This window comes from Erinaceus europaeus, chromosome 5 (genome assembly GCF_950295315.1).
Source record: "Erinaceus europaeus chromosome 5, mEriEur2.1, whole genome shotgun sequence".
Classification (NCBI taxonomy): domain Eukaryota; kingdom Metazoa; phylum Chordata; class Mammalia; order Eulipotyphla; family Erinaceidae; genus Erinaceus; species Erinaceus europaeus.
Window position 1 is genome coordinate 52,767,168 of NC_080166.1, and position 17,964 is coordinate 52,785,131.

A 17,964-nucleotide genomic window follows, 5' to 3' on the forward strand; every position below is an offset into this window, starting at 1 on the left:
AGTCCACGCCCTATGCTCTGATAGACCCAGGGATGGAGTGTGATTGGTATATAGTTGGGGTTTTGTGGGAGGGGGTTCTTGTCACTCCTCCAGGCTTAACCCGCAGTTCCTTATTTGGTAGCTTTTGACAGAACTAGTCTTGCAGCTAAGCATCTTGACATACATTATTCATTAAGTCCTGGAGCTCAGGGAGAGAAAGATGCAGACCCTTAGATCTTTAGATAATTCTGTATTACATGAATTTTCTTTATTCAGAATAGTTGTTGAATTCTTTTTCCATTCTGGAGTTTTACAAATGGCATGTATTAAATGGGAAGACAGCTGGATGGGGTCTAACTCAAGGCTTTCTTATGCATATTTGATTACCAAAAATTGTTAGAACTTATACACTCTGGGTTGTGGAGATTGTGAAAGTACCAAGGTTTTGAAGATATACACCTTTTAGAACTTTTTGTCTCTCTATATAATCATCAAAAATGCCTGAAGCAAATTATTTACTGTCAGTCTCTTGGGGCTACATAAAGGTAAGAATTTTTTTTTTTTAGCATTCAAAAATTATGTCACTGGTAATTTTGATTAATTACAGCAGAGTTAAGTTTTCTAAGCAAAGATTACTCTTTTCATTAGACATGATTTAGACAGGCATTTTTAGTGGTCAAGGGAAAGAGATTGTGTTAGTTTTTATTAGTGTTAAAATGGTTTTTTTTTTTTAGTGTGCAGAAGTCCTGTCTATGATGTGGAATAGATTTGAGTTTTGCTTTCAGACATCCAGGTAATAAAATGTGGGAGCCAGTTATATGTACTGATATAGGGATTTCAGTTTCCATGTACCACTTGAAGTTTATAAATATTGATTTGTGGTTCTGTCTAAAAATCTCTACTGCTACAGCTTGGTGAGGCATGTTTGATTTACCTTTGCATGTAGAGCTCTAGATGACATTAAAAACTGATATCAATTGCCTGCTCTTTAGGGGATACATTGTAAAAATCCAGAGTTGTTTACTTGAGAAACTGAAAGAACTTCGTTATATAGTAACTGTTACCTTTGTTCATATTCAGTAATGAATTAATATAGCTGAATTTAAGACTGAATTGATGTCCCTCTTTGTCAAGCTCCTTGCATAATCCTTGGTGAACTTATCTCATAATAGAAAACCAGATAGAAAAATCTCAGTCCTAAATGAAGCATCACTTTAGAAACTGAATTTTTTTTTCTGTGAAGAGAATCTTTTCTTTAAAAATTCCTTTAAGAACTCTTATATTCAAATATTTTAATTGTCTTTGTTTCTTTCTAGAAGGAAATTTCCCTCTTTGGTATGAGATTTTCTGGCATTCTAAGAAAAGTTATTTCAGTTCCAGCTGTCTAAGCAGGAACTCTTCCTCCCTTTAAGTCGTTTTTTTTTTTTTACTCTTAATTATAGATTTTTACAGCTCTTTAAAAATACAACTTTATAATTTGTATTTCACTATTCCTTGGCTTAATTTTTTAAGTATAGAAAGTGGTACTAAGGTAGAGAAGGTCCCAGCTCATCTCTTAGCTTTTAGAGAGTTCATATTTGATGCATTTTGGAGATCTTCGGTTTCATGGTTTTAAGCAGTACTTAAAAGAACCTAAATGCAGAATTTTAGTGATCTGTTTGAGAAAATGTCTTGCTGGACACCTTTGCTTATGCTTTAATACCATACGACAAAGATACTCAGGAAAACAAATGTAAATATACTTAGTCCTGACATGTATTTTGAAAAATTTATTTTTACACAGCTAATGCAATATTTATTTTAGGTGTTAATGCTGATAGCCACCAAATTTGTATCACAGCACAACATATTCAGACAGTTTTAGCAGACTGTGGGGGAGGAGGGTGGACAAGCATTTCTTAAGTTTGACCTTTACTACCTTCTTAATTATATATTAAGGAGACAGTAGCATATTGGCATGAGTGTGAAAGTACAGTGATTAAACTTAAGAATTATTTCATTTTGTCTTACTTAATTTTACTTCTTCAGCAGTGCATACATAATAGAATATAAATTGGAAACCTGGAGTCTTAAAAAAGCAAAATACAGTATTCAGTTCAGCAACACTGCCACTTGCCTTTGTGCTGCATGTGCTGCGCACAGGCATTCCAATGCAGAATGAGAACAAAGGATTTGAAAGCATTCAATTAGAAACCTTTCTCTTTTTTCATCAACAATATTTCTGTGTTTTATATATTATATTATTTCAGCCAAAGGACAACCAAAAATACGTATCTTATCAGTTTTAAAAATATCTGAATGCTCATTTAAATTGTTGTGCTTTTCTGCAACCAGATCTTTCAAGAAAGCATTATGATAGCCTATCTTTTCTCACTATGTAAATTAAAGAATTTTTACAGTATTCTAAGAAAAATGCACTTTATTGCTTTTTCTAATCATCTTTCCTTTCATGGTATTTTTACAGAATTTCTCTAATAAATGCATGTAATTATCTGAATTTTTGGAAAAATCTATTTATCATTTAAAAATGGTTGTTGATTCAGTTTAGTTTAGTGTTTCTTGATGCATTAAACTATACACTCCAAAAACAGATTGTAAGATCAACTGCCAGTTGAGAAAGTACTGATGGTAATATCTGTGATTATTAATGTAGCTTTCCTGGACTAAATATTTTATATCAATACCAAAGGCCTGGGGAGGGGAGTGGTTTTACTTCATCTCAGAAAATGCCCCTATGAGAATTGCTTTTAGGAATTTTTTGTACATCTTCCCTTTGGAAGAAAGAGTACTTTTTAAGTTATCATCTCTTCTATTGACACAAAAAAACAAACTTTTGAATTCCCTAGAGCACTTCACAATGCTAGTAGAGAGACAGGTGTACAGTGAAGGCTTTCCCCACCCTACATTTTTGGATTTTGAAGAAGAAAAGAGAATATCCTGGAATATTTGCATATAATGCAAATTAGTTGACTATACCATATTTCACTTTTTTCAATGGCATTTTTTCTCTTACTTATCTGTACTACCTGACTGTTTTTTGAACCGTATACTCTATATTCTTCCTGATAAGTCAAGTAATTTGTGTTGCTTCTCTTTAGCTATCATGCAGTTGTTTCTGCCTGGGCACATGACAAAATAGTCCATGCATCAATCTGTTTACAAGTTAGAAGGTAGTTCTATGGAAAACCTGGATCTCTTTCTACCTTTCCCAGCTGTGCCCCCAGTGACAAGCTTGCACTGACTTTGGTTACACTGAGCGAAATTCCTGGAGGACAGTTGGCTAGTCAGTCATGTACAGAGTATTGAGAGACTAGAATTTTTAAAGCTTTACCTAGACTCCAACTTACTCAAAAGGACTTTGTTATAAACAGACTGCTGTCCTTAGCAAATTTTTGTCCACAACATGGATAATTCAGGTGAAAGAGATCTTTCATTAGATATGTTTAAATTGTTTAACAAACACAACATACTGAGATGTTGTGTCTAAAAAGTATATTTTTTCCATTTCTTTTTTAAAAATTTTATTTATAAAAAGGAAACACTGACAAAACCATAGGATAAGAGGGGTACAACTTCACATAGTTCCCACCACCAGATCTCTGTATCCTATCTCCTCCCCTGATAGCTTTCCTATTCTTTTTTAAAATTTTTTGAAATATTTTAATTTTTTTAATTATCTTTATTTATTGGATAGAGACCGCCAGAAATCAAGAGGGAAAAGGGTGATAGAGAAGAAAAGTCGGAATGACACCTGCAGCCCTGCTTCACTACTTGTGAAGCTTTCCCCCTGCAGGTGGGGGCTAGGGGCTCGAACCTGGGTCTTCTTCTTCTGGCATTTGCCCTTCTTCTGTAGCCAGTCAACAGCGTCAGGTTGAGCCTGATGTCTGCCTGTTGCTGCCTTTGAAAGTGACTGGGATGCATGTGGATTCAGTCGGCTAGGAAGGATCGTCAAGTTTCCCCAATAAATGGGTACTCACGGGATGCACCACGAGAAGGTCGATCCAATGCATCCCACCTGGGTCTTTGCACACTGTGACATGTGCGCTCAACCAGGTGCGCCACTACCTGGCCCCAACTTCCCTATTCTTTAACCCTTGGGGAGTATGGACCCAGGGTCATTGTGGGATGCAGAAGGTGGAAGGTCTGGCTTCTGTCATTGCTTCCCCACTGAACATGGGCATTGAAAGGTCGATCCATACTCACAGCCTGTCTCTCTCTTTCCCTGGTGGAACGGGGCTCTGGGGAAGCGGGGCTCCAAGACATATTGGTGGGGTTGTCTGCCTAGGAAGGTCCGGTTGGCATCATGGTAGCATCTGGAACCTGGTGGCCTCTCCAAGAATCCCAGATTGAAAGCAGCTTCTTGACAGTGCTCACACCATGTGTTGTCTCCAAGTCTCCATCTTGGTTCCGCAACCCCTAAAAAGTATATTTTTAGAGTGATTTCAGTTGTTAAAGAATTTATTTACCTTGTGCCTTATGCTTAGCATTATCATTATATTTTTAAGAGGGTTACCATTTTTTTAAATTTATCTTTTATTTAAGAAAGGATAAATTAACAAAACCATAGGGTAGGAGGGGTGTAACTCCACACAGTTCCCACCACCCAATCTCCATATCCCATCCCCTCCCCTGATAGCTTTCCCATTCTCTATCCCTCTGGGAGCATGGACCCAGGGTCGTTGTGGGTTGCAGAAGGTGGAAGGTCTGGCTTCTGTAATTGCTTCCCTGCTGAACATGGACGTTGACTGGTCGGTCCATACTCCCAGTCTGCCTCTCTCTTTCCCTAGTAGGGTGGGTCTCTGGGGCAGCGGAGCTCCAGGACACATTGGTGGGGTCTTCAGTCTAGGGAAGCCTGGCCACCATCCTGATGGCATCTGGAACCTGGTGGCTGAAAAGAGAGTTAACATACAAAGCCAAACAAATTGTTGAGCAATCATCATTTCTTATACAATAGTATCCGGAACTATTTTAGGGAATAAAAAAGGGATCTAGGTAGTTAGTCATGTATTTATTCTGATTATAATTATAGACTGTATAATCAGCTATCAAAAGACCTTGGGAACTAGAAGATAAAGAGAGCTGAAATAATGCTGAGTTCCTACTGTGTACAAGCTTCAATATGTGACATCTTCTATGTAATAATTTAGTTAGTTGCCTCCTTATAACTTTACATAAAAAATAGGGCATTATAAAAAGTGAACAGAAGACCGGCATAAGTATCCCGGTTCGAACCCCGGCTCCCCACCTGCAGGGGAGTCGCTTCACAGGCGGTGAAGCAGGTCTGCAGGTGTCTATCTTTCTCTCCTCCTCTCTGTCTTCCCCTCCTCTCTCCATTTCTCTCTGTCCTATCCAACAACGACAACAACAATAATAACTACAACAATAAAACAACAAGGGCAACAAAAGGGAATAAGTAAATAAAATAAATATTTAAAAAAAAAGTGAACAGAAAATCCTGTTGTAAATGTTCCTGGATATTCATAGTACACCTCAAATTTTAGTTCCATTCTCCCAGTGGCTCATAATAATATACAGACAGAATATTAATATATTATATATTATGTAATATGTAATAAGATATAATAAGACAGGAAGCAGCCCCTGCATTATATAGTACATGAGATTAATTTTTACAAATATGAATGTAAATGTAAAGATAACTATTATGAAACACTTGATTAACTATGGCTAATTGGAGCAATGGAGATATACATGATTTCAGTTCCTCTCTAGCTTTCTAAATTTTGGATATACTTATGCATTTTATAGTCATAAGTTAGTTACTATCATACATAAAATACAAAGTATAAACTCTTAAGTGTGGGAATAAATCCTGTAGATATATTATGTGATAAGCAAAATAATAGGTATTGGCTATGTACAATTCTTCAGTTTTGGCTGCAAGACATTTTTTTAAAAAACATTTTTTATTTTACTATTTTTATTTATTCATTGGATAGAGACAGCCAGAAATTGAGAGGGAGGGTGAAGGAGAGAGATAAGAGCAATATCTGCACAACCCTGCTTCACCATTCATGAAGCTTTCCCCCTGTAGATGGGGTCCGGGGGCTTGAACCTGGATTCTTGCACAGTGTAATGTGTGCACTCAACCAGGTGTGTCACCACCTGACCCCCTGCAAGACATTTATTGTATCAAAAGTCAATTGAAATGTTTTTGTTGATTTTCCTCACTGCTGTGTGGTGATAGATTTCTATACCTAATCTAAAAGTTTAGTAAGACTAAACTATACAGAAATTTTTAAAAATATTTATTTATTTATTTATTCCCTTTTGTTGCCCTTGTTGTAGTTATTATGGTTATTGATGTTGTTGTTGTTGGATAGGACAGAGAGAAATTGAGAGAGGAGGAGAGAAAGATAGACATCTGCAGACCTGCTTCACCGCTTGTGAAGCGACTCCCCTGCAGGTGGGTAGCATGGGGCTCGAACCGGGATCCTTATGCAGGTCCTTATGCTTTGCACCACCTGCTTAACCTGCTGCGCTACCACCTGACTCCCTAGAGATTTTTTTTTTAATTCTACTAAATTAAATGCTGAGTTGGAATTACATTTTAATTATTACTAAATGATAACCTTACTTCTCTGCGTGTCTTAATGGAAATTTATGATGAATTTCTGTTTTCTAATGTTTAAGTGGGTCCTATTTATCAAGTGTGCCAGTCATATGTAGGGGGATGGGTGGTGGTGTGTGTGTGTGTGTGTGTGTGTGTGTGTGTGTGTGTGTGTGTGTGTCTGTGTGTGTGTGTTTGACTGATTGTACACATTGCCACGTGCATGAACTCACGTTCAAGTCTCTGGTTCCCTTCTACCTGTGAGGGGAAGCTTCAAAGTGTGAAGCAGTGTGGAAGGTTCTCTTTCTCTTGCTTTCTCTCTCACTCTCTCTCTCTCTTTCTCCTTCTCTCCCTTCCTCTCACTCTGCCTCTTCCTCTCTTTTTAAATTCTTTTTTTTATCTTTATTTATTGGATAGATAAAGCCAGAAATCAAGAGGGTGGGGGGGGAGTTAGAGAGAGAGAAAGAGAGATAACCTGCAGCACTGGTTCACCACTCTTTCCCCCTGCAGGTGGGGATCAGAGGTTCGAACTTGAGTCCTTCTCATTGTAGCATGTGCATTCAACCAGGTGTGCCACCACCCAGCCCCCTTCATCACAATTTCTCTTTATCTTTATCCAATAAGTGAATAAGTAAAAATTGTTTCATATTGTTTCCGTATGTTAAGAGAAATATAATAGTATGCAAAAAAATCTATTTGGACCATTTTGTTAATTAAAGGAAAGCATTAAGAAACAGTTGATAGAGTCAGAGGGTATCCCCACTATGTCCACCCATCACCTAGGCCCAAGCCCAGTTCCCACCATACTGGGAGGAAGCGGAGGAATCTTTAGTTCTGTGGCATCTTTCCCATTCTCCCTCTGTTTCTGTCTGAGGTACTGGAAAAGTTGGCCCAAAATATTGAACATACACACACATCACTGCACATGTGCACAACCAGTGACTTAAATAACCAAATAACCAAATTAAATAACCAAACTTCTTTGAGAATTCTGGACTTTGTTGATGTCATGTAGTTGTGGAGAGTTAACTCTAGTGTTTCTTTGAGTACATTAAGCACCAGTGCGCCCTTTAAACAAATCACGGTAGAGGATTTCTGCTTGTCCTGTTTCTCACACAGCCCAGGCTTGAGTCTGGCCTCCACTTCACTAGAGGAAACCTGTTTTGTTTTTATGTGACTTAGGAAAATGAATTAGTAAATACTGTGGATGCCGAGAAACAATTAATATTTTACTCCCTCTTGGGGAAAAATACTTTTAATGGTATATTGCACCGAAATAAAGGGCTCGGGCGGGGGAGTTTTCAGGTCCTGGAACGTGATGTGGAGGAGGACTCAGGTGGGGGATTAGAGTTATTCAGAAAACTGAGAAATGTCACTTTTACCAACTAGTGTATTTTATCATTGCCTGTAAACCATTCATTTCCCCAATAAGAAAAAAAAAAACCCTTAAAAGGATACATTGTATAGGACCTATAAAATATTTTACCATACTTCCCTAAGACTTAAATAAATCCATTCAGGTTTTCTTTAGAAGAAAAGATTGTATTCTAGCCTCTGGCCAGCATATACATGCTTATTTGTGCTAATGTCTAGTTGATTAAAAAATACAGATGATGTTTAAATATGTGACTGACACTGATCTAAATTTTTGAGAGAATTTAAAGATTCTCTGGGTGAATTTTCTCTTGTCTAATGCAAAGTTATGCTACCTCACTTAAATTTTCTTTTTTGTTGTTGTTGTTTGTTTTTCTAATTTTATCTTTCTCCTTTTTTTCAGTTCAAAAGGATGCTTAATCGGGAACTCACCCACCTCTCTGAAATGAGTCGGTCTGGGAATCAAGTGTCAGAATATATATCAAACACATTCTTAGGTGAGAATAACAGTTTAAATACAGTTTTTAAATTTTCAGCTGTTTGTTTGAGAAGTGGATTGGGACAGCGAAACAAACAAAAAAAAAGTGCTTTATTTCCATTGGTTGTATTAATAAGTTGAGCATTTAGAGGCCCTACCATTTAGAAGCTCAGATGACAGTTTGTTTTTATTTTTCAGTTTTAGTCAGGACTTTAGGAATTCTACAAATTAAAGTTGTATGCTGCCAGTTTTCAAAATCACTGTACTGCAAGGTGTATTTTCTATTTATTTATTTATATATTTTTATGTTTTATTAATTTTTTTGTTACCAGAGCACTGTTCAGTTCTGGCTTATAGTGATGCAGGGGATTGAACCTGGGATTTTGGAGCCTCAGGCATGAGTCTGTTTGCACAACCATTATGCTATCTACCCTCCTACAATGTGTATTTTCTAAAGAGATGGATGCTCTCAACAAATTCTTATCAAATTTCAGCTACTGCGGGATACTCTGTATTTAGCAATAGGAGGTTTGTTAGAAATGGTTCCTGCCCTCAGTGAGTTAATAGTCTAGTGGACTTAGTTAAGCCTGGTAAACAGGTGAGCCAGAGTACATACCGTTCCTAATGAAAAGCTGGCTGATAATACTAGCTAAGAGTATGGCACTGGGATAACATCACCTCACCCCTTCTCTGCAGACAGAAATTGCAGCAACTGAAATTCCATAACAGAAATATCTTTAATTTCAATTTACTTTCAAAGTAAAATTTCTATACTATTAAATTAGCACATTTATCTTTATAATTTATAGATAGAAACTTATTGAACTTGTGCAGTGATGAGTTCAGAGGGCTCACTGTCTTGAAATAATGGGCGTATGATACCTTATATTTTTTTATTTAAAAAGCAATGGCTTGTTTCTGTGGATCTGATATGCATTTGCCAGATAAAATTGGAGATTCTTTGTGTTCTTGTTTTATCCAAATCCACCTCACCGCAGTACAGAAAAGTACAAAATAGAAGCCACAATGTAAGTTACTTAGTTATGCTATTTGTATTTCCCCAGATGACCCCTTTCAATTCCCTGTTGTATTCACAAATTTCTGTTGTTCTGATAGTTTGATAGAAAAAAATTATACCGTTTTAAAATGTGGGTATTGACACACTTGAATTACTAGTTGGCAAGAGCAGTTTTAGAATTGCTAAGTGAATTACAAAGAGTGGAGTTGATGAACAATGTAAATTGTCAATGTGTTTTGCTTTTACCAAATTTGCTAACATAGTGAGTTTTGCAGGAAAAAGAAAAGGTTAAAACATGCTATTAGGGTGTCGGGCTGTAGCTCAGCGGGTTAAGCGCGCATGGCGCAAAGCACAAGGACCAGCATAAGGATTCTGGTTCGAGCCCCCGGCTCCCCACCTGCAGGAGAGTCGCTTCACAGGCATCGAAGAAGGTCTGCAGGTGTCTGTCTTTCTCTCCCCCTCTCTGTCTTCCCCTCCTCTCTGCATTTCTCTCTGTCCTATCCAACAACAATGATATAAATAACAATAAAACAACAAGGGCAACAAAAGTGAATAAATAAATAAATATTTTTTAAAAACCATGCTATTAAAGAAATAAACCCAGGGACCAGACTGTAGTGCACCAAGTTAAGTTCACATAATAGGACGCACAAGAATCTCAGATCGGCTCCTGGCTGGGGTTTCACAAGTGGTGAAGCAGGTCTGCAGGTGTGTCTATCTTTCTCTCCTCTGTGTCTTCCCCTCCCCTTCCAATTTCCCTCTGTCCTATCCAATAAAAAATGGGGAAAAAAGGCCTCTAGGAGCAGTGGATTCATAGTGCCAACACTGAGCCCTAGTGATAACCCTGGAGAAAAAAAAAAAAAGAAGAATATGCATAATGTTAATATTTTTCAGTGGGATTTATTTTCTTAATTTTTTGTTTGAGAGTATCACACTAAACTATGTCATCAAATTATACTCAGTTTCTCTAAAAAGAGTTCCAGTTGACACACTTCCTATAGCATAGAGTGATCAATTAAAATCTGGCCAGTTGTGTGTTTTCTAAAACATATTAAAGTAAAAAGTAGAAGTAATAGTCAACATAGAATACATTCTGATTTTTCCAGATAAGCAACATGAAGTGGAAATTCCTTCTCCAACTCAGAAGGAAAAGGAGAAAAAGAAAAGACCAATGTCTCAGATCAGTGGGGTGAAGAAATTAATGCACAGCTCCAGTTTGACTAATTCAAGCATACCACGGTTTGGAGTTAAAACTGAACAAGAAGACATCCTTGCCAAGGTGAGGTAATTTAAGGAGTATGCTTGTAACTATGCACTGATGCCTTTGTGATGGACGCTTCCTTCTCTTTTAAGTAGATGACCAAGTTCACCAGCCTGTGAGGTTCTTTAAGATGGCAAAGCATGCTATAAAGCCCTTTTGCATGGTTTGTGCTTTGTTAGTAGGAGGATTTAGGCAGGTGGCCTTATATATGCTCTTTATTTTGTCTCTCCATTTTATTGTTTGGCCTTGAAAAGTTAGAAATGATTTTCTCATGATTCACCTTTTAACACCAGAGTAATATTTCTTTTGAATATATATCTCCCAGCTTCTTTCTCTAGTTCTCTTCCCCTGGGCACTGAGGATGATTCCATATTTTTGATATGGTGAATGATGCTGATATGAATATAGGGGACAGGTGTCCTTTCAAAATTAGTGCCTTTGGGGATAAAATGAACTTGATTGTGCTAAGTAAAACAGCCAAGGTAGGAAATAACAATTGCCAGATTGTTTCGCTCATATGAGAGAATATAAATAACTAGAGCAAATAAACCGGCCCACAGAGCCTGACAAGCTAATTCTTAGATTTAGTGAAAAGTGTGGTGATTACTTAAGGGAAAAGCGCAGGGGCTGTGGAAGGAATGAATAGAGAGGGCATTTGGGAGGGAGTAGGGACCCAGGACTTCATGCCTAAGCTGCTCACACTGCAGCAGTGGCGCTCGCCTTGATGTTACAGTACCTCCCTCTTGGTATTGGCGGTCGAACCGGGGCCATGCACATAATGGATAGAACATATACCCTACCCAATGAACTCTTTTTTTAAGATTGTAAGAAAAACACAAGAACTTTGGCCTTGGATACAGTGCATTATATATAGAAAGAGATGAAAACTATACCCTTGAAAGTTGTGTAGTTTTCTAAACCAATGTTAAATCAGCTTAAAAATAAAACGAAACGGGGGCCAGGTGGTAGCACAGCAAGTTGAGCGCGCATGGCGCAAAGCACACGAACTGGCGCAAGAAGCCGGTTCACCCCGGCTCCCCACCTGCGGGGGGGGGTCACTTCACAAGTGATGAAGCAGGTCTGCAGGTGTCTGTCTTTCTCTCCCCCTCTGTCTTCCCCTCTTCTCTCCATTTCTCTCTGTCTTATCCAACAACAATGACAACAATAACAACTACAATAAGCACAACAACAAGGGCAACAAAATGGGAAAAATGGCCTCCAGGAGCAGTGGATTCCTAGTGCAGGCACTGAACCCCAGCGATAGCCCTGGAGGCAAAAGTAAAAAAATAAAAATTAATTAATTAAAAAATTTAAAAACAAATGAAATGAAAAATATATTGGGCTGTCAGAAAAGTCATGATAGATTTTCTATGCAAAAATGTGCCATGCCTTTTCCAACAACTAATATTTTCTAGGCATTAGGAGAATAGATAAGTAATTTATAAAAATGTTATCACTTTTGATGTTATTCAAACTATATAAACATAATCTTTTAATAGTATTTTTATTGTATATAGACAGAGACAACTTGAGAGGGAAGGGGGAGGTAGAGAGGAAGAGAAACAGAGAGATACCTACAGCACTGTTTCACCACTTGTGAAACTTCCCCGTTGCTGGTGGGGACTGGGGTCTTGAAACCTGGTCCTTGCACATTATAATATATGCACTCAACCAAGTGAACCACCACGCAGCCCTGGGATGAGTAAGCTTAGAGCCATAAACCTAAGTAATATTATTTAGTTTTTAGTGCATTTAAGTGAATTTGTTCCCTCTGTTACATTTTTAAATGAATCCCATGGAGCTAGGGAGATAGCATAATATTAAGCAAAAAGATTTTCAGACCAGAGGCACCAAAGGTTCCAGGTTCAGTCTCCAGCACCACCATAAGCCAGAGCTTAGTAGTGCTCTGGCAAAAGAGGAGAGGGGAGCAGAAGGGAGGAGAGAAAAAAGAAAAGAAATAAAAAGCAAAACCATGCTATAGTTGATAGTGATCAATTTTTGTATGACTGTATTCATGGTTCTAGGTTTGACTTCCACACCTTAACTGTTCTTTCTTTAACCCCAGGAACTAGAAGATGTGAACAAATGGGGTCTTCATGTTTTCAGAATAGCAGAGTTGTCTGGTAACCGGCCTTTGACTGTTATCATGCACACCATTTTCCAGGTAATGTGCCTAAGTCTGTCGCCTTTCTTTTGTTTGGTTACATAATGCATAGTCTGTACAGTCTGTGTGTTGTGCATGCATTTCATCTTCTTCATTATTCACCTGCCATTACTTCATTTTATTATTGTTGTTTTTTTTTAGTTTGCTCCTTTATTAAGGGAAAGGCAGATGTGAAAGATTGAATTGTGGCTAAAAATACAGAGACGCTAGATTTGTTACCATTCTCTTTCCATTTATAACAAAGATGTGTTGTGAGAAAATTAAAGGAATTCATTGAGACAATAGATTAACTTATTATTAACTTATAAACAATGCATTAACTTATTACATATATTTTATTTATAAAATGGAAATATTGACAATACTTTAGGATAAGAGGGGTACATTTCCACACAGTGCCCACCGCTAGAGCTCCATATCCCATCCTCTCCCCTGATAGCTTTCCTGTTCTTTATCCCTCTGGGAGTATGGACCCAGGGTCATTGTGGGATGCAGAAGGTGGAAAGTCTGGCTTCTATAATTGCTTCCCCGCTGAACATGGGCGTTGACAGGTTGATCCATACTCCCATACTGTCTCTCTTTTTCCCTACTGGAGCTGGGCTCTGGGGAGGCAGGGCTCCGAAACACATGGTGAGGTCCTCTGCCCCAGGAAGTTGGTTTGACATCATGGTATCATCTGGAACCTGGTGGCTGACAAAGAGTTAAGAGATAAAGCAGAAAAAATTATTGACTAATTATGAACCTAAAGGCAAGAATATTGCAGATGAAGATTGGGGTTTCCACTTTGGAAAAAGCTAGTAGGTCTGTTTTAGGGATATTCCAGAGGGCCCATGACTTTACTAGTTTTAGCACCTTGCCCTCAGTGTGGATCAATAACAATAGAGAATATTCCATTCTCCAAAGGGAGATTGGACAACATACTCTACCTACTACCAGAGGAAGATGGGCCCTGAAATATTTTTTAATTTGATAGCACAGAGAGAAATTGAGAGGGGCAGGTGATAGAAAAAGATACCTGAAGCACTACTTCATCACTTGTGAAACCAGGGACTGGAACCTGGTTCTTGGTGATGTTTGTGGTCAGCAGCTACTCCACTACCCAGCCCCTAAAACAATAGTTTTTTTTTTTTTTATTTTTTATTTAAGAAAGGATTAATGAACAAAAACATAAGGTAGGAGGGGTACAACTCCACACAATTCCCACCACCCAATCTCCGTAGCCCACCCCCTCCCATGATAGCTTTCCCATTCTCTAGCCCTCTGGGAGCATGGACCCAGGGTTGTTGAGGGTTGCAGAAGGTAGAAGGTCTGGCTTCTGTAATTGCTTCCCCGCTGAACATGGGCGTTGACTGGTCGCTCCATACTCCCAGTCTGCCTCTCTCTTTCCCTAGTAAGGTGTGAAAACAATAGTTTTAAAGCATCCTGATCCCCATAAAGAATGAGTGCTGGCAGCTGGACAGTGCACACCCAGTTAAGTGCAAATGTTCAAGCCCACGTTCTACATCCACAGGGGAGAAGCTTCATAAGCAGCGAATTAAGTACTGCAGGTGTCTCTCTGTCTCTCTCCCTCTGTCTCCCCTTCTCTCAATTTCTTTCTGTCCTATCCCAACCTAATCAATGCAATGAGCACCGCCTCAGACTGTGTCGAGAGGTCAGGTCAGGCATGGAATGCCAACCCTTCAGCCTCATCACTCGGGTGAGACCTTTCCTTTTATGGTATTCTCTAATTCCATTCCAAGAGGGTCCCATAAGATAGATCATATATTCATATGAATCCATAAATTAGGGCAAAATATATACCTGAAAACAAAAGTACACAGTAGTCTGTAGTGAGTCAGTATCAAGTTCATAATGAAATAGTGTCGACTTAGTCTTAGATACTCTCCTCACCTACTTCCTATTACAGTTCTCTCACTCACTCCAAAGCTAACCTTATCAAATCAAGGACTGTAAAAGCGGAATAAGAGCAAGAGACTGGCATACTTTAGTGATGATTCTTTAGTCGCTATCAGGCCATTCCATCAGCTGGGGGCCTTAATCCAGGAGTCCTGAGATTCCCATACAGACATGATGGACCTAGACCTCGAATAAAATCCCTGTCTCCATTGTTACCAGTCATTTCTATCAGTAACAACAAAATAGACCCTTTTGCAGGCCTCCATAGGACCTTGCCCTCAACCTGGATCAACAATGGTAGAGAATGTTCCATCCTCTGAAGAGAGATGGACAACATAGTATGCTACACCTGAGGAAGATGGGTCGATATTGGGGCAGCTTGGAATGTTCCTACTCATGGCCACAGAATGTGAGCTCAGATCTAGAGGGATATAGAGGTCACATAGGCTTCTAAGCTAATTATGGGCCCCAGATCACATCAAATTGATGGTGTTTGCAGTCAACAATGTTTATATCCCTTTCCCATATTAGGGAGCTACTCTCTCCCCTGATCCAGCTTTCTGGTCCTTTTCCCAGCCATGACATCATCTCCCCAGACAAAAATTTGGATCCACTGGCATATCAGATTTCAGGATGGGGCGGGGGAAGAAAAAGGAAAAAAAAAACTAGTATAGCCACAGGCCCTTTGGAATTTAATTAAAATATGCCTATTAGCTATCTACAAAGTGGAGGGCCCCCCAACTCTTTATCTGCACTATTCCAGCCCTTAGGTCCATGATTGGTCAACAATTTGTTTGGCTTTGTATGTTAACTCTCTTGTCAACCACCAGGTTCCAATTGCTAACATGATGCCTACCAGACTTCCCTGGACAGACAACCCCACCAGTGTGTCCTGGAGCTCCACTTCCCCAGAGCCTTTCCCCACTAGGGAAAGAGAGGGACAGGCTGGGAGTATGGATCGACCTGTCAACGCCCATGTTCAGCGGAGAAGCAATTACAGAAGCCAGACCTTCCACCTTTTGCATCCCACAATGACCTTGGGTCCATACTCCCAGAGGAATAAAGAGTAGGGAAGCTATCAGGGGAGGGGATGGGGTACAGAGTTCTGGTGGTGGGAATTGTGCGAAGCTGTACCCCACTTATCCTATGGTTTTGTCAATGTTTCCTTTTTATAAATAAAACTAAAATGATAATTGAGGTATCCTAGGAAATAGCCCCTGTTTTGGTCCTCATCACCATATATGTTAGAGTAGTCCTCTGGCCTCTCTCTCTTTGTCTTTCTCATAGAAGTAGAATGAGGTTATAGAAAGACTGTTCCAGCCAGGAGGAGAATGTTGATGTGATTCAGTGACTGTGAGCCAATGCTGTAGGACTAGAGCTGCCTTCATGATCAGCGGACACAGACGTGTTTATAATTAGCAGCTCATTTCTGACACCTTTTATCTTTGTTTTGCTGTAGTCAGGGCTTCACTATTCCAGGCCAACTTTTTTCAATATAGGGAAACAATACAAAACAAAACAAACAAAAAACCCATCACAACATCATAGCTTCTTACAGTGTCCTAGTACTTCCATGTGACTCACATTGGTGAACAGGTGCCCTCCTTGGTGAACTGTCTCAGTGGCCCCTAGCATCTTGTGTCCTGAAGTAAGCATAATTAAACTCCACCAAAAAAAAAAAAAAAAAACCCCACTCAGCTTTAGTTTTGCCCTTCCCCACACTGAATCTTCCCAAAGGTTTCCATTTTCCTCACCTGGCATCAAGAGGTATTATTTCTACTTCTGAGGTATCCATAGGCAGCAGTAGGCTTTTTGTTTCTGGTTGTTACGGTTTGTTTTTTTTTTTAACACATTGAAAATACTTTGTATATAAAGATAAATTGTAAAGATTTTTTTTTCCCCTGCAGGAACGGGATTTATTAAAGACATTTAAAATTCCAGTAGACACTTTAATCACATATCTTATGACCTTGGAAGACCATTACCATGCCGATGTCGCTTACCATAACAATATCCATGCGGCAGATGTTGTCCAGTCAACGCATGTGCTATTATCTACACCTGCTTTGGAGGTAAAGCTGTTTTTTTGAATCTTCAAGAACTTGTCACTTGCTGCTCATTAAGGTCTCTTTAAACTGAAATGGTGAGGAGTGTGCAGAGGGGAACATACTTGGCCTCATTTGGAACAGTGTTGGGTTTATGGGGGAGACAGAATAATTAATAAGCAGTTGATCCTTTGCTGTGTTTTGTTGCTGAGAGTTGATTAGAGATGCCATCAGTTTGTGTTGCTACTTCTGTCCGTAAAGCATATCTATCTTACTCTGTTTCAGTAACTTTTTTTTAAATTTAGCCAGATGAAGTTTAGATCTGCGGTTGTGTGTATATATGCATATATGTACACATTTACTAAAAGAAATACATCTTCAGTTTTTACCAAATCAAAAGAAGTTGTTCTATTTAATGATTATTAGAGAAATTTAAGTTGCTTAATCATTTGAGGCAAGGATTCTCTTGTTGCTTTACTTTATAAAATAGGTTGCTTTCTTTATAAGTTAATGTTCATGTGTCATCATTTGAATGAGTGGTTCTTAAATGAGGGGCAGTGACTTCTTTTTGTTTTTTCTCTACTGTACCCCAGGGACATTTGACACTACATGGAGACAATTTTGACTGCCCTAGTTAGGTTTTCATGCTCCTGGTATATCATAGGTAGAGCTTGGGGTCCTACCAAAAGCACTCCAGTGCTCAAGATATCCTCCTACAGCAAAGATTAACCATCTTAAAATTATAAGTTCAGGGGCTGGAGATAAAGCATAATGCTTATGTAAAAGATTTCAGTGGCTGAGGCCCTGAGGCCCTAGATTCAATCCCCCAGATTCATTTCCATTAGCCAGAGCTGAATAGTGCTTTGGTCTTTCTTTCTGTATCATAAATAAATAAATAAATAAATAAATAAATAAATAAATAAATATGTATACACACATGTACATATATGTGTGTGTATATATATATATTCTGTTGAAGTAAAATAGAAAAGTATCAGTTTCAATGACTGAATAAGAAAAATAAGAGTTGCTTCTGTCATTGATACTATGTATATTTTCAGGACATTCTTACATATCTTATTTTTTAAGAAACTATTTTTTTTAGATTAGAATTTCAGACAACCCATTTGTAGTTTTTTTAAAAAAAATATATAACCAATGGAAAAGGTTTCATCTTG

General features: G+C 38.5%; 1 protein-coding gene across 6 annotated transcripts in view; it reads left to right on the forward strand.

The window, feature by feature from the left end:
- Nucleotides 1-17,964, forward strand: part of LOC103108052 (cAMP-specific 3',5'-cyclic phosphodiesterase 4D) — a 207,562-nt gene that overhangs the window by 175,807 nt on the left and 13,791 nt on the right. For 5 of the 6 annotated variants that reach the window (XM_060191315.1, XM_060191316.1, XM_060191317.1 and 2 more), the window contains 4 exons: nt 8,328-8,421; nt 10,527-10,699; nt 12,747-12,845; nt 16,649-16,813. In XM_060191315.1, the coding sequence (XP_060047298.1) occupies nt 8,328-8,421; nt 10,527-10,699; nt 12,747-12,845; nt 16,649-16,813 (531 nt within the window). Of the gene's footprint in view, nt 1-104; nt 525-8,327; nt 8,422-10,526; nt 10,700-12,746; nt 12,846-16,648; nt 16,814-17,964 lie in introns of those variants that run through there. The other variant, XM_007516904.2, reaches the window with a different exon arrangement.